Source organism: Calypte anna, chromosome 8 (assembly GCF_003957555.1).
Source record: "Calypte anna isolate BGI_N300 chromosome 8, bCalAnn1_v1.p, whole genome shotgun sequence".
In the NCBI taxonomy this organism is placed as follows: Eukaryota; Metazoa; Chordata; class Aves; order Apodiformes; family Trochilidae; genus Calypte; species Calypte anna.
The window spans coordinates 19,065,884-19,090,077 of record NC_044254.1 but is presented as its reverse complement, the minus strand read 5'-3'; the positions used below and the strand labels follow the sequence as shown (position 1 = coordinate 19,090,077).

The window sequence follows — 24,194 nt, the reverse complement described above, 5'->3', positions numbered from 1 at the left end:
TAATTTTCTTGGGAATACAAAGTATTACTGGCTACAAATACTATTCCTCTTTGCCAATGATGCAGCTATTTCTCAGCATAGGAAAATAAATTGATCTTGGTTTTGTTGAAGTTCAGTCATAGTAAAAATCTCTAACAGCCTGGGCAGCCTCCAGCCAAAACAGAATCACTGTAAAACGTGTTGCTAAACCAGAACCAATTCATCAAGTCTGCAAACAGAAATGCACAAAAACACAGAACCCTGTTAAGTTACTGCCATTTGAAAACTTTTAGGTCAGTCAACAGCATTACAAGTGTCATGTTTGACACTTTAGATGACAAGAAGCAAACTAACAAGTCAGTGCTATTCATCTCATTAACAGTGTGATATCCTGGCTGTTCTAAGGCTTCTTCTGGAGGGTATTAAATGTTAAAACAGTTTGTAAGAAACTTTGAAAACTGCTCTGCACATGAAAGCTGTAATTTTACTTCAAAACGTGAATACTTAGGAGATAGAGCTAAGCTCCCTCACTTGCTCCAAAGGATAGATGGAGCCTACAGAATCTTTTCAACACCGAACTGTGGAAACACACTGAATAATTTGGTTTATGGAGCTGCTCCTCTACATGAGCATGTGTGTAACATGAAAAAGAACAACTTTTATATCGGCCCATTATTTGGCACCAATGCTTAGATTCTGAGATAATTCATTGTTAAATTCTTGTTGCCCGTTCCACAGGTTGATGCAGAAGGAACACAGGAAGATGTTTTTCTGGAAGTCTGCAAGATGATTGACTCTTTTCTGAAAAAGGAAGAGGCAGCATTTTCAACAGAAATGCAGTAATGATGTGTACACAGCATCACCTCACATGCACTTTGCAGTCATGATGAAAATGCTGTGCAAAGCAATACTGCTTTCTGGAGAGGTATCTGGAATTTGTGCATGTGGTATGCTGTCTAAGATGAAATTTTTTTCTGACAATACACTCAATAGGAAGTGGTCTGTATGCTAACTCTACACTAAGAACTGTATATTGTTTTACCAGTTGTTTGCTCTTCACGGGTTGAAAGCAGATGGTGAACAGCAGCTCTGGTTTGTATTTCATGGTCTTAGAAGTCAGACAATGCCTGGCCAGCAGAGAGCTCTTCAAGCACACCATTCACCACATACTGTAGTAACTTTTAGGATTACTGCTTACCAGTTTCCAATGGGTTCTTATGTTCATAAACAGTATTAATTTTTGTGGCATCACTTTGCTTGTTCTTGGGTTTTAATGACTATCATCTGTTCCGCATTACACGCAGCTGTCACACAGCTGGAATTTGTCAAACTAGAAGTTAAAATAAACTTTTCATACATCCCCAAGAATATTATTACAACAGGAAGCAGAAAACTTAACTGAAGGTGAAGATGCAGTTGAACAGTGTGGATGTCTGCTGAGCCTTTATCCTGGAGCAGCCACCACTTTGAGGCAATGTTATTATAAATGACTTCCCAGTTTTGTGAGCTGAGGTGAAAATGATGATTGTATTGTATAGTTAAATGTGCAGTCCAGTAATTATCCATATTAACAGCTCCTCTACCATATTAATTAAAGTCTATATATAAAGTTGACTATGAGCCAGAATGTATGAAGATGTCTTTAGATAATACTTTGAAAGTATTTCTAATGCAAAATTCTGATCATCATTTGTTGTCTTGTACTGGCGTGGCCAAAAAACTTTGGGGGGGGGGGGGGGGGGGGGGAAGGGAATGTTTGATTTCACATTGCTTGCATCTTTAGTAAGCCATTTATCTGTAATATCTGGGAAAAAAAGTCTGTAAAAATCATATTCCCATTAAGTTAACCAAAATATTGTGAAGTTTATTTGGTATTCTGATAGCTAAATAAAAGCTTGTTTGACATTCCTGTAAAGTAACTGCATCCTCTTACTGGAAACACAGGATGAATCCATAGCTGAAGTGGGTTGCATGATAGCTCTTACTGTCAAAGTTGTACTTTATGCAGCAGATTTGTACTTTTAAAGTTACCTTTCTTGTAACAAAGACATAATACAAATAAAACATGTACAAAAATGAGAAGTAATGATTTCTGTTACAATATATGTGGCTTTAATCCTTTTAAAAGCACAGTACATGACTTGAAAATATAGCTCAAATCAGCATGCTTACAGTTTGTACTTTCTCCATTCTGGGCAGAATCTTGTTTTCTTTTTCTTCCTTGGCATTTGCCTGTAAATGCTACTTTATTTTTTTTTTTAAGGGACCATTTTCAATACATTCTTATCCTTCATATCCTGGATGATCCTTCTTGCCTGGGTCCTTTTATAGCCTATATTTTACATCTGATGCTCTAGGAAGTGCTTCTCCAGCTCCAGACCCATGCCATTAAGTGACCAGGAACACCTGCAGTACCACAGCTTTAAACACCTTTGGTAACCCATCAGCCTGAGAAGGGCTTTCCTAAACCAAGCCTTGGGCACAAGCAGCTGCAAATTGATCTGGGGAGGTTTTCTGGAGAATTTTTTTATTGCTTCTAATTACAATATAAGGTAAAAAGTGTGGAGTATCATACTTGTGTGGGATGGGAACACAGGCAACACATCAGCTGCTGGTTTTTTTAAAAAAAATCAAATCACAAAAATTATTTATTATACAGTTTCAGTTTAATTTTTCTTTCTGCTTCTTCTGGTCTTTTCTGTGGAACAAAAAAAATCCCCATGCTTGATTTGGGTGTATGTGCATTAGATATCTATTTGCATATGTTCATAATGTATGCAAGAGAAAGAGCTGTATATGCATGCATATGGAAATATAAATATTTATACATATTCAATAAAAAGAGGACTTATCCAAGACATTTCTTTCTTGTGTGATTCAGACTTAAAATTCCCCCGATGCTTCCAATCCCATTCAAATTATACCATGGCTTCTTGTTCTTCCCAAACTATCCTGAATTGATGACTGAGTATTTGCACTTAATCATTTTTCACTAGTTTACTTTCATTATTTTATTCCATTAATTTTTTCAGGATATCAACAGAAAACAAAGATCACCACAGATTCTCTCTCTGGTAATACACCTTCACCAACTCCAGCTTCCTATGAACAGCATGAATGATGTGGAAAGCACATGTTTTATTGTCTTAGCCTCTCAGAGCAGTATCTTTTCCAATTAAAACCAAAAATACATCATGTGAGTTTTTGTGTGTATTTTTAAGGTTCATTAAATTTATCAAAGTATACCAGATACATGAGATGTTTACACATGATACTTGCCCAGTGGTTTATTGACTGTACTGCATTTCCTTCTAAATAAAGACACATTTTTTCTGAAGCAAGAACTACACCTGAACTTATTGCAAAGCTCAATAGCTATCGGTTTATAATTAAAATTGTTAGGTGTAGCCAGCCAATTATGCTTCTTATTGCCATATTTTTTAGTCAAATTAGTTTCCTTTCTCGCTAATTACTCTGAGTATTCAAGTTTCAAAGCAACTGGAAGTCTATTACAGTTATAAAATAATCAAGTGTTTCTGAATCATGAGCTATACATTTCAATAGAAAATATATTAACTAAAATATGTCACAATAATTACAAAGCTTCTCAGACAATGGTATACAGTGTATCAAGGCTACAAGGATTTGAATTTTCTGCAATCTGAAATAAAACAGTCTGTGAGCAAGAGATGAGACAACTAAAATGCTAATCCTGCAAAAGGCGAAGCGTATTTAGGAGGTGCAGAGCACCATCAGTTCCCATTGAAATGAACGGCAGAGGAAGGTGCTGGGCATCCTGCAGGTCTGCACAGTGAGTATTTGTATCATGTGTTAAAATGTCCTTTTAATGTTTTCCATCTTGATTAAAAAGTCAGAACTACACAGAAAGGAAGTCACAGCAAGCATTCTATATATAAACAGACTGTATCCACATAGTTTATTTCTCACAGTTCTCCTGACAATTGAACATTATTTAAGAACATACTGTATACACAGATAAGAAGAAACATACAAAATGTTTTAAATGATGCACAACAAAATCCAGCAGTATAAAAGAATGCATGTGAACCCTTGCTCACTGCTCAGGCTAAATTTAATCACTGTTTAAATAGTAATAAAAATACAATCTTTCATGGATCTTGTGCAGACTACAAAAGAGGAAAAATTATTACCATATATATGATTTATATTAGGCAGTTTTCTTTGATGAGTTGCACTAACAACTCCAAATACAGAGGCAGAAGGCTGTGTATTTTATTTTAAAGGAGTTAATGTTGAGTATTAGAGACTTTACACAGTTACTACCACTGGCACTTTTCACCATATTTTGTACACATCACATGATCATCTTATATAACATTACATTTAAAAAATATATCTGAGTGACAAATTTATAACATTCACACACCATGAGCTGGTTAAGGAAGCAATGCCACAGTTGCCCCCTGTAGTGCTTCACTGTTGGTAAATAGAGTTCGTCGTGGTTTAAAAAAAAAATTAAAAAAAATTGAAAGTCAATGTGATTAAGCAGCTCCGATTTAATAAAGGCCTGTAACCAACCATCACTGAGACAGTGAGTATTTTTTAGAGTACATCCTAGAAGCAAACACTGTCATTGGTTAAAACCTTGCCTAAAGAAGTCAGTTACTGTGCTGAAAACTATTTCACAACAAAACTGCAAGCTACTAAAACTGTTTTTATATAAATACTTCATCTCCTCTGGATCTCGTTATAACCAGGTTCTTCAAAGCCTTTGGAATTTACTCTATCTTTAATGTGTGCTCTCATTTCTGGTTCACCCTTTTGTATGATTTTCTTTCGTGTTTAGATTCACCACCTAAAAATGACTAATGTGGTGAAAGAAAGTCTCCCAGTGAAACCCTCTGCACACTAGGAATGTTCAGCTGCTGTTCAGTGATCTAGAACCATGACAGCTCTAAGCTGTAGTTTGACAATTACACCCAGGAAGCCGTCATGTGAGCGACATTTCAGGGAAAGCAGACTCTTTCCAAAATGTGCCCAGCATTAACAATGGTGCCATTGTTATTTTGCAAAGAGAACAGTAAGCCCAAGATGGTAGATCTGCTTCCCATGTCATCTATTTGCTGGAAAGTAGTTTGGGTCAAGATAATTGTAACTGGTGCCCTGGGACATGCAGTAGTCTCTGTCTATAAATGTCTCTGCTCTGTAAATAGGTTCTAACTGATGGTCTTCCTTATGAATCTCTGTTTCATGCAGACTGCAAGGGAAAGAAAAAGATAACAGTTTAAAAGTCAAATACTTTCTTTATCTTAAAACAATGATAGTATTAAGAGATTCATACCAAATTTGATATAACTGACAAAAGTTTAATTTTCCCCACTATTTTAAAGTACCAAACCTACCTGTCTACTATACTAAGAAAATAAAAATGGTGTATGTAGAACACTGTTATAAAATGCATCTCCCACAAGTATGTGCTACAGTATCTTCCAGTTCACCCAGCACAGGAGATGTGTCCTATGCTGGAGCCAAATCTTCCAACATACACAGCAGTTAAGCCATGTAGAGATATTCAAGCTGATACCAGTTAAGAATTTGAAGCATAAGCTACTCACCAGTCAGAACAAGAATCACAGAAATCCAAGGACATTTCTTGAGGGCAGTCTTGGCAGTGCCACCGAACACCCTGGATGGGTTCAATTCCGCAGTTGTCACACTGGAGCAGATGGAACAGCATTAGGAAACAGCAACTTGTGTTAGCAACAGTATCCACCAGCAGACCATATAGAAAGGCATATACATAAATATATATATATATAAAAATATGGAGGTTGATTACTAACAGCCCACGCAGCTGAATTCTTATAATTACAGACTCTAAGGCACTCAAGTTCACATTATCCTCCTGCAGTCACTGCTTATCTTTTCATGGCTCTAAGACCTGCTGTGACACAACACACAAAGAATGTCATATTTCTAAAGCTTAAATCCAACCAGGTGAAATGTCCATGTATAAATTCCCTTGGCATGGCAGAAAAAAGCTGTAAGACTAGACCAGTAAGCCCTGATGAGGCTATGACAGGCTGCAGATCAGGACACAACAGGTCAGACTGATGCACTTTCAAACTCAGGAAATATCACATTATAGGTGGGAGGGAACTAAAGCCAGGTGGCTGGGCAGGCAGTGGGACAACATGGGGAAGAAACCAAAGCCTAAAACTAAAGCTGAGCAAGAAGACAAGAACTAAGTCCCTGAGAAGAAAAGGGAAAACAGAGCAGCAGCTAAGTGCAAGAATAGTGTGGCAAACAAAGCAAAAATGAAACAATGGTGTAGAAGAGGGTCAGAAATGCAAAAACATTTGATGCATAAAGGAAAACTGGAAAACGGGACCTGGACACAAGGAGAACTTTTCAAAAACCTAAACTTCAAAAGGTGCTGCAGAGATGGGATTGAAAAGGAAGAAATGTGGGAAACAAGCCTGTGCTCCCATAGCTCATCCTCCTTCAGAACCTGAAGTGTTCTCACAGCATCTGTGAAACCCACTCATAGAGCAGCTCCTTCCCAGCCACAGCTCATCCACTCAGGGTTACAAACACCTTACACTTCACAGATTTGCCCCAGCTGTATTCTTTCCTTCCACAGATGGCTTTCAGAGTTTGATGGCTGATAATGATGAGGGACTAAGCATACTCAGAGATGTTCTCTGAAAACATCAAGGTCAGTATAATGCTAAATAATTGAAAAAAAAAATTGTTCCAGTCTTCTCAGTTTAAAAAGCAAGATACTGGAAACCCTTGACCTTAATTTCTGTGCTCCAGCTTTCCTCTCTTTCCCTTGTAAAATAGAAATAATTCCATGCTTTTTATTTCTGAAGAAAAAAAAGCACTTGCAAAGTGCTCTGATATTATAGCAATGAAAGCCATAAAAAGCCCACAAGGGATTCAATAATTCCCTATTCAAAGCAGAATTTGAATAATGTGGAGTAAATGAGGCTGAAGGCCATGCAAAAAACCCAAAAGTGTTCTGAATGATTGCTTATTAGGTGAGCTCCATCCAGCCTGTGCACTGAGCAAGGCAGCACTCCTGAGGGAAAATAGTATGTAATCATGTAACTTCACAGCTTACTATGATGTGTAATAAAATCAAATTCAGATCCCAACTAGACTTTCAAGCTTTAATTGCTTGACCCTGCATAATGCCAATTTACTTTTCGAAGTAATTTTATGTAAAATAGCAACTGGATTGTTACCTATCCATCTGCTCTGCCTCACAGAAGTTTTGCATTTCTGGAGGAAAATGCTAATTTGAAACATACACAAAACAAAACAAAAGCCTCCAAACCAAACACATCACAATAATCTAGAACTATTAAAACTGAAAAGCACCTTGGTGGTCTAACACCATGATTAAGTCTGCCAATGTCACCTAACAAAGCTGTCTTAATTTTCCAGTAACTTTCAACTGAACCTTAAACAGAGTATCTCTTCATTCTTACATAAATGGTTTGAAAAAATAAATCTCTCTGCCTAACACTGAACAAGGTGAACAAACTGTTCATAGAAACCAATTTCACAAAACATCCCTTGCAAATTAGAAGATACAATTTAGAGAATGCCCACTCTTTCATGTCACCTATTAATGGTTGTTACTGGGACAACACATTAGTTTAACTTAATGTTTATTTACTTAATTTCACATAACTATTGTTTCATGTCTTTGCTTCAAGTTCTGCGAGTTATTATTTGACAGTATTAGCATGTTGCTACAAACCATAAAAATTGTTCATCTGCTACTGATCTCATTACAAATATTTGTCCCTTCTTGGCCTCAGGTGGAGGCAAACTGACTCTAAATTCATAATCAGAGAATTTTAATCAATGAATCATTGACAAACCAGAGCATAATGTCAACTGGAATTCTCTAATTATTTAAACTGGCTCTAGAACTGTGTTTTCAGAATATGAATGAGGAAAAGACAGCATGTTATTAATTTTCATGCTGTAACAGTGCAGCCTAAGCTATCAGAAAGAGTGAATTCCTGAGGTTGCTTTTATTAAAGATGAGAGAAAGCAGACACAGTGAACATGCATTAAGGAACCAAACTCGATTTTTTCAGAAACCCAAAACATGTTAACTTTGAAAACTTTTACAATCCACTGAGGCACAGAACAACTCACCTTGAATCCCACATGCTGCACAAAGCCACTTTCTGCATGCATCTGCTGGAGTTTCTGTTTCTTCAATTTTTTAAACTCTACAAGTTCTTTGTATTCAGGTAACTCTCGGTATGTTACTGGAATACTCTCTTCATCCTGTTGATGGTTAATAATAAATGAGGAACATTCTTTACTTTAGAAATACATTAACTAGGAAGACAAATATTCCATAAGTCACTATGTACAATTAGTTACCTTTCAGAAAATGGTGGCAATATATTCCAAGAAAGAAACTGGGAAATTATTTTTAACACCATAGCACAAAACAGCACATGAAGCTCTCTTACATTTTATTTTGTATTACTTACACTTTACTATTTGCATTAAAACATTATCCTAAAAACAAGTTTCTTATGGTGAATGAAGGAGAGAGCAGCCTCTTAATAACTCCTAGGTTTTTTCTCATCTTGGATGCCTAAATGCAATTTGCATATAATCCACTTTTCCATACACTGTGAGCAAAACAGCAGCTGCAGTAGTTAGCATTTGTTTAAGACAAAACTGCCTTACTAAAGGGAACTGTTTGACATTATTACATACATGCCAACAGACACTACACTTGAGAACTGAAATTCCACATCTGTTTTATCTAGTTAACTGATTTTTCTGGAATGGCATGCAGTATTATTTTAAGGGTAGTTATAATCACTGTTCTGAAATACTTTCAAAGCTGTGAAAATATTAAAAGCAAAGATCATTCATAGATCAAGGCAATGCCAAGCTTCCATTACACATATTTTTTTATTTTAAAACAGTCAATCTCACCAGTATTAAGTTCTCACCTTTACCTGCAAGAATAAAAAGTGATGAAAATGACCATTCCATGACTGGAAGAGTAGAAGTTTCAGAGTTATCAAACTCCTTCATCCCTTTACTTTGTCCTGTGTTTTAACAGCTTAAGAAAACAGATTGCCAGTTTTTCTAAATTATGCAGAAGTTTGTCTCCCTACAGGCTGGTGCATACAACCTTGCCAGAGGTAAATAACAAACGATTCTCTCTTTTTAAAGTAGCACATAATTTCTGTATTTTTCCGTCCAATTTCTTCAACAAAGGTTGAGGACTTTTATGTTAAGAGATGACATAGCATTCATTTTAACTCATACACCTGTTTCAAGATGGCCATTTAATTGTAGCAGCTGTACTTGGTAGAGGTCACCTGTTTTCTGATCAGAACACTCAGCAATGGAAAACAACTACAAGACAGTAATCAAAATTGTTCTTACATAGCCTACACACTTAATTTCAATTTTTTCTGTGTTACTTAGCACGTTTATTGAAGAAGTGAGGGAAAGAGGCTTCTAAGATTTTTTAGAACTGTTTCAGGACAAAACTGTTTATTAATTGTTTTACATGCTTGCTTTCTGATTTGGTCTAAAGTTTCTGAGATTCAGGGTCATTATAGTTCATGGCAAAGATGCTTAATCCTCACATTACTCATTAAACAGGTTAAAATGACAGTAAGTAAGACATTCTGTGACTGATTTAAATGACATACCGATACTTCCTCTTCTGCTGCAGTATCCATATGGCTGTGAAAACTGGATCTGTCATCATCTTCATCCATATAAACTGGAGGTTCATGAGATGTCATGAAAGTTGAAGGTTTGAAAAGATGTTTATTTAAAGGATGCTGCCGTCTACTTGATGACTAAAGTGAAAAAATTATATAATTTAAAAAACATTCCTGGGTTATTAAAGCAACCCTTACCAATAAAACCTTTGACAGAAATTTGCTCTTTTGCACTGAACAGTCTATCATATTTCCAATCATTTTTAAGTAGACCTCTGTATCAGAGCCTCATGAAGACGGCATTTTTGCTCTGCCATAACAGTGAAATGAGATGAACAAGGGAAACACTCCTTTGGTAAGAAGAACCCAGTAAGAAAGAGCCCTTACTATAAAAGTCCTACAATCTCATTAAATGAGACAGACCACAACAGAAAAACAGAAAATAAAGATGTTACAACTTTGAAAAATGAGAACCTAAGTGCAAAGATACTAGAAGACTTCTGAGTCATGAACTGTGTGAGTGCAAGACTACACAAAGAAGTAGTTTTGCAGAGGTCAAAGATTCAAGAGACCAGTCCATGCTCAACCACTTATCATCAACTTCTTATATCAATTTGTGCCTTGGAAAATCTCAGTCTAGGTTAGTTGTCCAGATCTTTCCTAGACCTTTGAGAGAAAGGCAATTCATTCCACTATGAAAGAGGTCTCTATGAGTTACAAAGAATTGCTCTCTGAAGATCCTTCTTCATTACCACTGACTGGAAAAATAACCTAAAGATGATAGATGAGATAAAGTACTCCTTTAGTGTATATCTAAAACTTTTCAAATTTAATGCTGTCTGAAGGTGTAGAATGCATTACAGTTTTAAAATAGACTACTTAATGGCACTCAGCCCCTATTATTTATTCCCCATGGAAGAATATTAAATATCAAACAAGAAGATTTTAGGGTGAATGAAAGTGACTCAACTTTTTACATAAGTGAAGTGCCTACTTTCCAGACCAGCATTTTGACATCCTAAATGTCAAGGTCTTACATTACTCAATTTATAGAAAACAGTATGAATCAAAATCTAGAACTATGAAAAGTGCTTTTCTAAATAATCATTAAAAAGATTGCCTTATACTGTATCTAGCTTTTGTTAAATAGATAAGGCATAAGGAATATATACAATAACTCTGAATTTGTCTTTTCACACAACAATTTTTATCCCAAAGATTCCTGAATCAGTTACAAACCTGGAATGTTATAATAACAATCACTTCTATCTAGAGGGAGATTCAACCTCTAAAGAGGGATGCAGCATTATTTTACAGTTGTGCAGTTTAAAAAATAAAGGAAAAGACCCCACAAATTATCTTAGGTGGAAAGTAGCTATAAAGATAGAATTATAACAAGGAATTGAGACTGGCCCCATTTACCTTTAGGGGAAGCTGGTATCTCAGATCTGCAGAAGAACTACAGTGCATAGGATAAATATGAACACTTTTTTCTACTGTGTTGAAAAAATTGTGTTTTCTACTATGCACTGTGTTGAATTTTTCCACCTTCTGCCTCATGATCACCTTCTGCCTTTCTGTGTTTTGCTGTTTTTCTGATTCTCTAAGATTTTAGACCCCCAGGATACTTCTGTTTATAAGGCGAGATGGTGTTTTAGCTTGAGCTGACAGAGTGATTTAAATTTTCTGTTAACAGATAGATTTGTATTCAGTACTAGATCTGGAAAGTAAAACCAGGAAAACTGTGCCTATGTTTAAGTAACAGCATTGTTATGCAAACAATTATGACCTAGGTATTTAGCTGAGGAATTGAATTCTAATTCTGATGAAGAAGGAACTAAAATAACTACATAACTACTAAAAGGAGATAGTTAAAAATAATTTATCCTGTGGGAAATGTATCTTTTAGATAAAGCTTAAAAGCAGGTGCACTGACAATGATGAGCCATATTTGAAGAATTGAATATTACAGTCCTGAATCTCTTATTCAGTTTTATTTTCACCAGTAGCAGATGATGGTTATACATGAAAACAAACTGATGCATCCTGCTTTATTTCCTAGATCACTTATCAGAAGAGACATAATGCCATATGAGATACACACAGTAACTTCAACAAGATGTTCAAGAATTGAAGTCTTCTCGTCTCCCCAGTAGACATTTAAAGAAAGCATCCTAGGCAATCCCCATGTAGCAACACAAGTCCTTTCTTGTGAATAATCCCTTTTGACACAATCATTTACATTAAATAGATATTTGGCTCTTACTCTCCCATAGATATGTGCTTGAGGTGTCAGCATCCAATTGCCACACTTCTCTTGTTGGCAGTAAAGCAGGTAACTATAGTTTATGTGCATACTCAGTAGCAAAATAAGGATGAGCACAATCCCCCATAAGCACAACTCAGGCTTCCAACACTCTGCATTTCCTTTCTGCCACATCATGTTATCTCCACTGGACACTTGGAATAACAACAGCCTGGTACAGTGCTGTCTATCTGTGCTCTAAGTAGACAGATATATTAGCAGTGTGAGAGCTCAATTGCCCCATATACACTACTTGATTGATCTTTCTTCATCTGCTGTATTTCTTACAGGAGATACAAATATAATATGGAGACACTACCTTAATACAAACCAGAACACAATGACTTTACTCTTATGACTTGGTAATAAAGATATGAATCATACTGTGAAATAGACAGTAAGTATTAGATTTGTTCAGCTTATAAGTTTAAGAAAAATCTGTAGGATGATAATGTTAAGAATTTCATAAAAAATACATTTCTCTCTTGATTATGCTGTTGGCATTCAAATCAGTGGGGTTAAAGAACTTTAGGGATCACTGTTTAAATTAATGAAAAGTATAGACAAAGTGTCACACATGTGCTGATTAAATATTCCCAGTGTTTATCAAATACAGCAATGTGCTGCCTGGCAGCATTGCTCACATTCTGTGATAAGTCTTTCCAAATAAAACTAAGCAGATAAAAGAGAAGACATGTGACTAAGGTCATTCAAAAATGTAAGATGACACAAAAAATTCCAAGGATTATTATTTTCAAAACTACATTTTCAACTGCTTTTGAAACTACCCCCATACTATGTACAAGCAACTTAAGAGTACTAACAGATGAATCTCACTACAGTAACTAATGGATCAACGTTTCCAGCTGGGTTTTTTGTTTTGTTCTTCTGCCAGAAAGTGCTTTTCCAATAGACAAGGTGCCAGACAGTCATGCCAGCACCTCTCCTGCCTCTGTTTATAGCACAGAATAGCAGACTAAAATCATGGTGGAAAGTAAAATGGAATTACCATGGTGGATGGGAAACCAAAAAAAGCCTCTGATAGGAACCCGCACTGTTTGCAGGAGCTTCAGAGAACACCAGGAGACAACTGGGGGCATGTAACATTTTAAATCATTCAAGATCAGTTGTGTGAGTTGTGGTAGATCAATCCGTGAAGCACTTCTATCAGCAACTTTTGTTCCCAAACTTTCAAGGGACTAAATCTGCATATTTGCCTTTTGGCAGAATTAATGTCAGGCTTACACCATACCTAATCAGAAAGCAGCATGGACACCCAAATGCAAAAAAGTAACCTGAATGTACCAAGTGCCACTGTAACAGCTTTTACAGAACTTTTGCAAACACAATGGTACATATAAAAAAAAAAAAACTCAGCAAACAAATCCCCACAAAACAGAAGACTGCCCTCCTCAAAGGCTTAGGGTCCTCAATAATACCCAACAGTACTGCATTATTTAAAGCGAAATATATGACTTGGCTGCACAGAAATCTAGAGTCTCTCATTTAGTGAATTAAGACGACATATTCCGTTGTCATCCATACCACTATCAGGAAAAGCAGGATATTTTAATGGACAAATCAAAGTAAGACATGGTATTTTAGTCTTAAGACAATGCCTGTGCTAGTTTAGTATGCTCAATTACACATAATTTTCTTTCTCTTCTTATCCTCTTCTGACACTGTTCTCATTATGCTCTTCTAGATCAATTTCAGTAAACTTACAAATGGGGAGAAAGTACCCCAAGAGAATATTTCAACCCTGTTAGTTCAGCCTGCAATCTGACTGCTATGGTCTCTCTTCTGACAAGTTGTGTCACTAAGATTATCCAATAGAGAAGTAACAGATGTTGATGCAAAATTAGAGTGACACCCAACTCACTCTACAGTGCAAATGGCAAAAGAAAAATATTAATTTATTAAGGAAAAATTACATGCAAAGTAGAACTAGTCAGTAAGAAAGCACTAATCAAGACTTAAAGCTATTGAAAATATTAATGATTTCGACTCAATTTGCACATAAATGCAAACAGAAATACACAACTTCTGTACAATTGTCTCACCTTTTTGGAGTATAAATATAGGTTTGGCGTTCTCCCTGGAACTGGAATACCAGCTTTAGTCAGCTTAATAAAATATTTTTGCACTCTACTGGCAACCTAGAAAAAAACATAATGCCACAATGAAATGCCAAATGAAATGTGACGGGCCTTCTCTTCAGAGTTTTGTCAGCATTACCACATGGGCACAAGGTCAAGAAATCCCCCTTTCCTACTCTGCAATAACTACTGTAACCATTACCTATCTTGCAATGCTGCATTTGTAACATTTCCGAACACTTTGACAGCTTTCAGAGAAAAAAAAATTTCCTTGTTAAAAAGTACACAGGAAATCTAGTAAAAATCATGATCAAACCAAGAATTTTAGTAGTTAGTTACCTGCTTATATTAAACTTGTTTTTTCTTAACGACAGATAAATTATGCACAGTTAGTATACAGAAAGTACCTCTATACTTTATGAAATAAGCTCATATTTTAATTTTTCAGGTATAGAGAACTATAAATTTAGTATAGATTCGATCAGAGATGAGGTAATCTTGTATACTGAAATACTTAAGTATACTTAAACCTGAATGCATACAACTGAACTAGGAAAAATTGAAGTACTATGAACACAGAACTTCAGCATTTTTTACTTCTGGTAAAAATGGAGAAATTATGTCACTAACATCCCAACAAGTCAGATGCAGAAACAATCCCTGTCTCTACCTCCGTGTCCTCTTGTGGATCCCAGCTCCAGTACAGAACTAATTCTTTACAGGAAGTTCAGCACTCCAATGTAACCCAATCCAAGAAGAGTTGGTGCCAATATGCTTACTGTATAGAATTAAATGCATGCTGCCAAAAACTAATAAACTCGCTTAGGGAGCTTTTGTCATGGGCTTTGGAGCACTTCTGAAATTATATATTTGAGTCCAAGAATAAGAGTTGTATAGCTATTAGTGAAATGCAGGCCCTGTAGTCATATTTTAAGAAAAACTGATTACTGAGAAGATACTGGATTTTATTTATTGCTATTAAAAAAAAAAAGACATCTACAAATAAATCTGCGAACTTGTACCAACTGCTAGGACACTGTGACTGATACCACTGCACAAGCACTCAAACAATCCCAAGCAGGCAAATCTTTTTTCTAGCAAAAAATATGAAAAATGGACTCTTCAATTCCTCAGTTTATTATTCAGGTTTTTTTTTTCACAGAAAAAAATCCTCCAATTAGAAATAAACTACTTAAGAGATCACATCCCGGTTTTTCCTCAACCATAACCTAAAAAGCTTCCTAAAAAGCTTAAAAAAAGAAGTCAGGGAAAGGGAATATTTCTCCAAGTGTTTTACTTGTTACCTGCTTTGCTGTTCTATTTCCCAGTTCATCAGCTATCTTCTGCCACCGTCGGGACTCTACTTCTTCTGGTGGATACTTCAAAAGCAATTGCTCAAGTTTTTTCTGGATTAACAGGGAAAAGAAATAAATACATCTTGCCTAGGAGAGGTATGAGTTGTCAGAAGATGATTATCTGCATACATGTGAACCTGAATTTCGAAGTTCTTTAAACATTATCATCCAATGTGCTTTTATTCTCACATATGCTACCAGAGCTACAAAATGGAGTTTCTCATTACCTGTTCCTCTACAGTCCACAGCTGGTTAAAAGTTTCAGGTTTGGTCTCATCACAAAGTCGTCCTCTTATAATCTGCTCAAATACAGTATATAAAATGGAATACATATTTAGGAAAAGTACAGTCAGGATAAGCTGATTTTAACTCTTTGCCTACTTAAGTAAAACAAAAATCAAACCAAATAAATGCACGAAAGTTTGAAATTAAATTTGTATAAACCAAAAATAAGTTCTCTGATTTGAGCACATGAATAAAAAGTCATTACCAACACTAACATTTGAAGTAACAGTTAAGATTACTCACCTACCCACATAAAAACAAAGAATTCAAAAGAAAATGTAAAATTTTATCTTTGCTTTTGTAACAACTACCTGTGGACGACTGTTCGTGGAACCTTCTGGACCATCACTTAAAGGCAAGACAGAGTATGAAATAGATTCTCCGTCCTTCTTGGGATCCAAAGGACTTTTTGGTCTTGCAGGTATACCTACTGTAAGCAACAGCAAAAAAAAACAAACAAAAACAAAAAAACAAAAAACAAAAAAACAAAAAAACAAAAACAAACAAACAAACAAAAAAAACCAAAACAAAAAAAACTAATTTAGTCTCCACACACTTAATTTTTTTCTTGTAACACGTGCCCACCTTCCTCTTACCTTTGTCAAAAATCAGCTTCACTCTCCTACTGTTACGTTTCCGGTTTTTGAATTCTCTCTCAAAGTTCCCAAGGCTTGTGGTGTATTGGTCCCAGGCAATCTCAGGGAGCTGAACAACCCTCTGAGGATATGGAAGACCCATATCGACCTGAAAAAAAAAGAGTGAAAAGCAATATTTAATACAGTTGCTGCAGATCCAAACAAAAAACTACAGAACCTTAAAAGGTATGAAAGCCAAATATTGCTTTTTAGGTAACAGCAGAACTCAAAATCAGAATTTTTCAAGTACCATGCAGTGCACAGTCTTTTTAAGGAGATCGTATCTTTCAAGAATACACAACAGTGCATAGAAAATATGCAGCGGCACGGTCAATGATGGCTTATTGAGCATAAAACTTTAAAGCCTTTATTCCAGATGAAATCAGGAGTTTCTGACCTCAATATCCAATCTGTCTGATTTTCTTTAAACATGCTGTTTGCAAAGGATCCATACCTTAACACACACAACCACAGGACTCGGATTTTTATAACCCGGAAACCTAAATTTGTCCCATCAAAAAAATCCATCTATATTTTACACTGATTTTGCTGTTTTCTGCCCAGGACACAACCATTGCAAAACTCACCACTTTATTTGAATGTCAACCTTATGAATATCATTCCTTGGTTATGGAGACAGAACCACTTCAGATACTTTTAAGCATTACTATTTCCCTACACAATGATTATCAAATACAACCTATCACATCATGCATTCTATTAGGCTCATCTTAAAATGTAATGGAAAGACAACTACTGAAACCAATGGGCTTAAATCAGACCTTTCTTTAAACCTAGGTCTCTACAAACCTAGAAAAAGAGCACCATAAACCACTCTACTTCATACCTCACTGAAATACACATCATGTTTCTACCAGACTATAAGGTTAAGCAGGTTTGTCACTGGTAGATGTGGCAGCAGTACAGTATTCAAGCTTTTAATGTTTTCAGTATTTCCATTAATGTACTTTTTTTTAATCTTGAAAAGAAAATGTTTCCTTATAAAAATCAACTAACCCTAACTCTCCTCTATCAGGTAACATTTTATTATGTTATCCAGAACTCAGGTGTGTTTTCTAGCTTTCACTGTCATTTTAAGCTATGAACTACATTTCCTGATGTTTAAAAAGTACCCTACCAAATTCACTCATAGCACAAAACTTGATTTCTCTAGTGAGAAAAGTAATGAATTCTTGATGTACTATGAAGTACATGATTTCATGTCATCTTAAAATACCTACATTAAAATTAGAAACTTAAGTTTTACAATTATACATACAAAAAAAGGAAAGAAAGCATATCTAATAAAATCATTAAGAACCTATGCCTTACAGATTTAATGAGCAAAGGGCCCTTTTTGCATAGCAGAGAAAGTATTTTAGACTCATGGTATAGTTTTTACACAAGTACATCTAAAATTCTCTAGTTTCTATAGATGATGAATTACTAGTTACTTAAAAAAAAAAAAAACCCAAAACCAAACAGCTGAGTCAGACTTAACAAAAGTCCATTGAAATACCTTCTTCTGGAGTCTTTCCACAAATCCAATAGGATCTTTCAGAGCTTCTCTCTGGTGTCTGCCTAAACTTTCAAGGTCTTGAACTGCTTGAGTACGTTGAGCCTCGAGTACAGCAATCGTCTGTAACAGTCTCTGATAACTACAGAGACAAAGGAAAACATCCACTAAATTTTGCTTCAAAAGTGATACCCCCCATCTAAACACCAATAATTTTATTATTTACTAGCATCTAACATTTCATTTTTACTGAGTTACATTAAAAAGATATATATAAAATCTACTTTAAGTAGTAAATTAGGTTATATAAACCTGCTATTTCTTTGATATGTAGATTTTATACTAACTAAAACAATGCAGGAGAAGCTATTAATATTCTCATTATCTATGACTAAAAAGTTTTGCTTACAAAGTTAACAAAACCAAAAGGACCTACTTTTATCTTCCACTTAAAAAACAGCTTCCTTCTACCCCAATACAACTGACTCCATCACAGAATTTTAACATCTTGTTCAACCATCCACAGGGTGGACAGGATGACTTAGAAACTGTATTTAAGCATTTCATATAAGCTTCAAATTCGAGCAGAGTACAAGAATCATTTACAAAATACAATGACAAACCAAGAAATAAATTATTTGCAAAATCAGTACCTACAAAAGATATTCCTCTTAAAATTACGAAGTTGAATGAAAATCTCAGTGTTGTCTCAAGCCTGCCATCCCAGATCACACAATTTTGATTTTCTATTTAACAAATACACTTGAGAGTCACTTTTGGTGACTATGATACCCGTAACCCAATAGTACTTGCTTCCCAAACTGTCTTCTACAAAACTAACAAAAAATCATGCAGTACTGTAACAGGCTTTAAAATATAGGTAATGTCATTTAATACTTTTTATTAGCTTTATAGTTACTCCTGTCCACTTCTGTTTCTGAAACATGTAGTTAATCATGTTCCCTGTTGTTTCAAATTATTCACTATCATCCTAACTTTTTTCATGAAAATGTTTTCTGACATCTAATACTACAGCTGTATTGTTGTATAGCACAAAATGCATCCTAACATACAAGAAAAATCAGCCACTGACTACTATACTATTTCAGTAAATTTTCTTTCTATTCCCTTATTGCTAAAACAGAGACAAGCCTAACAATTAATTCTATATGTGTTACAGAAAAGCTCCAAAGGTTGCCAATTTTCCATTGACTGCCCTGTTAAATGAGTAAGGCTTTAAGTGAAGGAAAATAAACAGCCTCAAGGCAAAATATAGGCTTTGTACCATCAAATATTTAAGTTTCTACTTAAGACACTAAACCGTTTCCTCCCCATGAAAAAGGATAACTCTTTTTCAAATGTAACACTTGAAAACATAAAATATAGCCATTCTTTCTGAAGTTTGAAACTAAACTCTGAGCTTGCTTAAAAACAATAGGATACAATTCTGTTATTAATTTATTTTATAGTTAAATTTGTCTGCAGATAGTTTAGTTGATATGCAACTAAGACCTACAATGCTTGTTAAATAGGCCATGAATACTGGAAAAGTAGTGGTATATTTTTACTACTGGCAAAGTACTCCAGTTTCTTCTGAATAACTTCGCATAAAGCAGGGTAATTAATGGGCCTGTTCTTGAACAGGGGAAAAACAAACTTCAGAAATAACTTAAAAATATACTGCAGGAACATCAAAACTGGCCTGAGAAAATATTGCAGTTCAGATTGCTACAAGCTTACAGGAATCATCATTTATAGAATTAAGATATTTACTTAGTTTTCACAAATAGCATCTGCTGACTGCCCAGCTGGGCAGAGATGCTGGGCAACCTCTGCACTCCTCAGGCAGAGACCTGCCTTGCATGCTACAGAGAAACGAAACACAGGCAGGCTGCTCATGTGTTTGCTGTGGATGCAGCTGTTAACAACACAGAAGAGCTTAATGGTATCTGGGGAGATGATCTAACCTACACAACAGAAAGCCTTTTTCTATCACCCAGTGCAAAACTTCTATACAAGACTCTGCAGTTTACTCAGGTTAACAGGCACTAAATAGCACACACAAGTATTTGCATCTAAGAAGATATTAAATAAATACCTGCCTTTCTTTTCTTGAGCCCATTCATATAATTTATTCAAATTTTAGTTAAGTGATTGAGTTTCCAAAAGAAATTGAAATAATAATAATTTCATTTAACACATTTACGAACCAACCAATGTTGGCAGTTAGATGAAGTGCTAATCTAATGATTAAGAGAAATGGTTAAGGAGAAATACCTCTGTCTTCATGCAAATATGTAAGACATTCTCAAAACATTCTGCAACCCAGGAATAAAAATGCAATTTTATCAAGTACATATGAGAAATACCAAAACACATGATAATGTGCATTTGGGGGTCTTACATCGCCAAGAAAAAAATTGAAAATATTAATCCTGAAATACATAGTTTGCATATTCCATATCCGGGTTCTTCAGATTTGCTGCAGTAGTGCATTCTCTCAAAACCACCACACATAATTTTAAATTCCAACAGGACTCTTTAACCAACTGTATTATTATATGTCTGGGTATGTTCTTTGTAGTTTTGAACCACTACTGTTTTCACAGGTCTGTACAGGCTTTTAGTTCTCTGGCCCTACATGACTACAATAAAGCCAAGTATTTCTCTGAAAAAGCAGTAAGCCAAATAACAACACACATGTTGGACGCTTTCTCAAAGTGCCTTCTCTGTCTGTTCTGGCTTCTGACTCTCAAACAGCAACACAATACTTCTGCCACATTAAGCAAAAGCCATGGTACAGCTGATAGTCATCACTTTCAACTCCCAAAACTAACTTCTACAGTTGTGTGAATATAAATCACAATATGATAAAAGGGAGAGTAACACCAGCTTTCAGGATTAAAAGGTAAAAATACGTGTGCTGTAATTTAAACTTTATATTCCAAATACTGTTTATTTCTTGTGCAAGTAGGAATTGTTTTAAATGAAGGACTATACACTTCTGACATATATTTTAAAAAATCACCAAAAAAATCTACTTTAAAGCAAACTTGGTTTTTGTAGTTTCAAGAGATGTCACAAAACTGGTACGTATCAGTAAGCAGGAGGATTTGAGCAAGTCTTTGTTTTGTTGCCATCTACTGGCACTCTAGCAAAGCACAGATTAAAACCTGCTCTTCTATACCTACAGTCATTTATCATACTGGCTTATGGCCTACTACAGCAATCCAGAAAAAAAAAATACCCCTTATTAGATGCTAAGAAAGTATTGGATATTAAACATGAGACTTAAAATTAATGTAGGAAAAGGGAAACATTAATTGAGCTATAAATTTCTAAGTTAACACAAATAAGGCAGATAGAGCTAAATACTGGCTTCCTGGAGAAATCTAAGACAGATCAAACAGAACTTTCTCATTTAAAGAAGTGCTCCCAGCTTTTAAGCTTGGCCTGAAATCTTTGCCAGTGTCATCATACAGTACTTTTGACACTGCAGATATTCTTGCTAATTATTCGAATGAGATTTTAAAAAACCTGTTACTGCATTAGGAAGAGTGCTGGGATGCAATGCTAGACTTACAGACAATACATGGCAGCATAGTGGAACTAGAACCAACTGATGAAGAGCGGCCCTTCTTTGATCCTCCTTCAGAAACAAAGAAGTGTTTGAGGTGTTTTAGGACATAATCAATAGGGGAATATGTATCAACTACAGTCAGGACTTTTGCCTGAAGAAAGCAGCATGTGGTAGTTTTTACTTGCCTATTGATTAGATACTATGACAAAGGTAATTTACTTATAGCCAATTCTGCAATTTATTATGAAATTGTTTCCCACTCTGGCTTAGCCTCTCTGAAGCTACTATCATTTACTGTACTTTATTCATATTTAATATTTATACTTCAGATCTTTTAGAAGACTTTCGTCGTAGTAAATAACTGTATCTCCATTTATACATGAAACAAACCAAAATTTAAGTGGCTTCCATAAGTCTACCACACTAGTAACAAAAAAATCCCAATTTCTCAATGCCAGCCTCAACACCTACTTAAAACAAAACAGAATTAAGCCAAAAAGCACTTTTTTAAAAATAAAAAGGATATTTAAGGAAAAAAAAACCAACAAAACCACACAAACACACAAAAAGCCCCAGAACAGAACAACAAACCCTAAACCAAAACAGAAAACCATACCAACGTTGTTTACCTGGATCAAAAGAGCCATTTTTCACTTTTTCTAATTTCACTTTCCTTCTGACTTTCACAACTCCAGACTTTGTACTTCAAGAACAGTATTTTATTGGTTATGAACCTGTAGTGGCCTTTTCTTTCTTAAATTCTTAACTCTGCCCCTGAAATAGATCACCCACTTATATATTCCCATATGCTTCATTCCTGTCCAGAGCTGTCCACAACATTCAGCAGGACTTAATACAAGCTGTACAAATGCACTTTTATCAAATAACCACATTTTTCACAAGTTTTCAAAATTTTTGGTAGCAATAAGGTTGCTATGCCTCTGAACAAACATGTTGCTTTTTTCAGTCTAGTAGACATGAAAGGTTAAAACATCATCCGTCAGCCTTCTTCCAGTTAACACATTTTAATACAGCCTTTTGATCTTCCTTTAACAGCATTTTCTAAAGTATTTGCCTGCAGGAGGGTTATCTTCAGCAGGGAAGAAGAGCAGGTCCCTGTCATCACTCTGTTTTCAAGGTTTGGAGTGATATGAGGAAATGAACAGTAAAATTGTTTTCCTCAGGAAGAGCACAGAAGGCACAACCTCAGCTCCTTCTCATCTCTAATGAGAGTGGTCCCAATTACTTTACTGAAGGGCTCCTGCCCATGGAGGGAGGTGGGAACTAGATGATCTTCAAGGTCCCTTCCAACTCCATTCTATGATAATAAAACATAGATGAAGTTGGTCTTCGTCTTAGGAAGCTTAAAACTTTCAATGCTTTTTAAATAAAATGAAAGAACATCTTTACCTTGAACTATACAATGGAAAATAAAGATGAGAGATGATGAAAAATTAAGTATCAGCTGGCTATTGCTACTAAAATCTATTTAAAGGCAACCAAGAGTAGGATCTTCCCTCCTCTCAAAATAGCCTAGAAGTGAAGAAACACCTATCTTGATTAGAACATTTTGCTGAGACTAAAACAAGCATTAATATATGCTGCTTGTACAAGTCCATCATAAAAGACACTGTCAGCCTGTTTTGAAGTTCATGGCAGAGATGCTATCAAAACTTCATGTAAGGGAAGAATAAATACTTATAAGACTGTTAACAGAGTTGCCATTCCAAGCTAGGTTAGTTAAAAATGAACAGAGAAGATACTCGCCTGCCTTACCACAGAGCTGTGCTGGGTGAATATGTTACTACCCCATCTTCTCCTGGTTTTATTTCTCTTTTTTAAAATCACAGCCACAAATTTCCTACATTATTTGATACTTTTTTTTTCCAGCTCATATTTCCTACACCTGAAAGCCATTTTTATTATTTGCTACTAAACTTTCCAGCTTAAATGAATTTACTGATGAAGACCTTTAGAAATGGTAAGCATTTCCAAATGAACACTTTAAAAGAAGAGTTGCAACCTTTTTCTGTATTGAAACAGTAAGTTTGTTTTTATTTTACTTTTTTTACATCTCTGCATTTTCTGGAAAGAGGAGTCAAGTTCCTGTATTTTCTCTAGAAACTGGCAGACTGGAAAGCCTACTGTCTCCACAATGAAGACACACTCCCTCTTCCATGACACGATGCTGCAACAGAGGACTCCTGGACCCGAGAGAGCAGGCAGGAAAAGAAAAGCAGGTATCAAGCAAATCAGGGGAGAAGAAAATTCAAGGAGCAAAGGAAACAAATCCAAATGAAATCAATCTTTGCTTTCCACAAGATGCATTATCTAAATGAAGATTGCACTGTCTGGGAGTGCCGGGCACTAGGACTGTGCTGTGGTTGACAGCAAGACAACTATGTTCAGGGAATGAAAAGTGAGTTTGACAAATGTACTTGACATTTAATGGCTCCTACAGTAACACTGCTGCTAGAGAGAGAAAAGCAGATGCAGCACAATCTTTTGCAAATTAATACCTCTATTATTTAGTGCTTGTTGAGCAGTTTATGTAATTATAAAATATGATCCTATGATTAAAAAATACTCTTCACTAAACCTTAAGTTTTAGTCCCACAATAATTTTGCATCACTTACAACTTTTCCATTGGTAAGTATTTATAAATAGACATCATCTTATAGAACTTGGTAAATAATAATGCTGTCAGTAAACAATTCTCAAAATAATAT

The 24,194-nt window shown here is 35.4% G+C and overlaps 2 protein-coding genes across 2 annotated transcripts in view; one reads left to right on the top strand and one right to left on the bottom strand.

Moving 5' to 3' along the window:
- The window catches only part of AK5 (adenylate kinase 5), a 74,764-nt gene extending 71,925 nt beyond the window's left edge, over positions 1–2,839 (top strand). The window contains exon 14 of the mRNA XM_030455254.1: positions 718–2,839. Coding sequence (XP_030311114.1) covers positions 718–822 — 105 coding nt within the window. The 3' untranslated portion in view covers positions 823–2,839. The remainder of the gene's footprint in view (positions 1–717) is intronic.
- Positions 2,840–3,889: 1,050 nt separating this feature from the next.
- Positions 3,890–24,194, bottom strand: part of ZZZ3 (zinc finger ZZ-type containing 3) — a 52,972-nt gene continuing 32,667 nt past the window's right edge. The window contains exons 4-13 of the mRNA XM_030455253.1: positions 17,888–18,026; positions 16,330–16,477; positions 16,045–16,163; positions 15,676–15,747; positions 15,398–15,499; positions 14,058–14,153; positions 9,675–9,827; positions 8,140–8,274; positions 5,577–5,677; positions 3,890–5,218 (exon numbers count right to left, since the gene is read on the bottom strand). Coding sequence (XP_030311113.1) covers positions 5,074–5,218; positions 5,577–5,677; positions 8,140–8,274; positions 9,675–9,827; positions 14,058–14,153; positions 15,398–15,499; positions 15,676–15,747; positions 16,045–16,163; positions 16,330–16,477; positions 17,888–18,026 — 1,210 coding nt within the window. The 3' untranslated portion in view covers positions 3,890–5,073. The remainder of the gene's footprint in view (positions 5,219–5,576; positions 5,678–8,139; positions 8,275–9,674; positions 9,828–14,057; positions 14,154–15,397; positions 15,500–15,675; positions 15,748–16,044; positions 16,164–16,329; positions 16,478–17,887; positions 18,027–24,194) is intronic.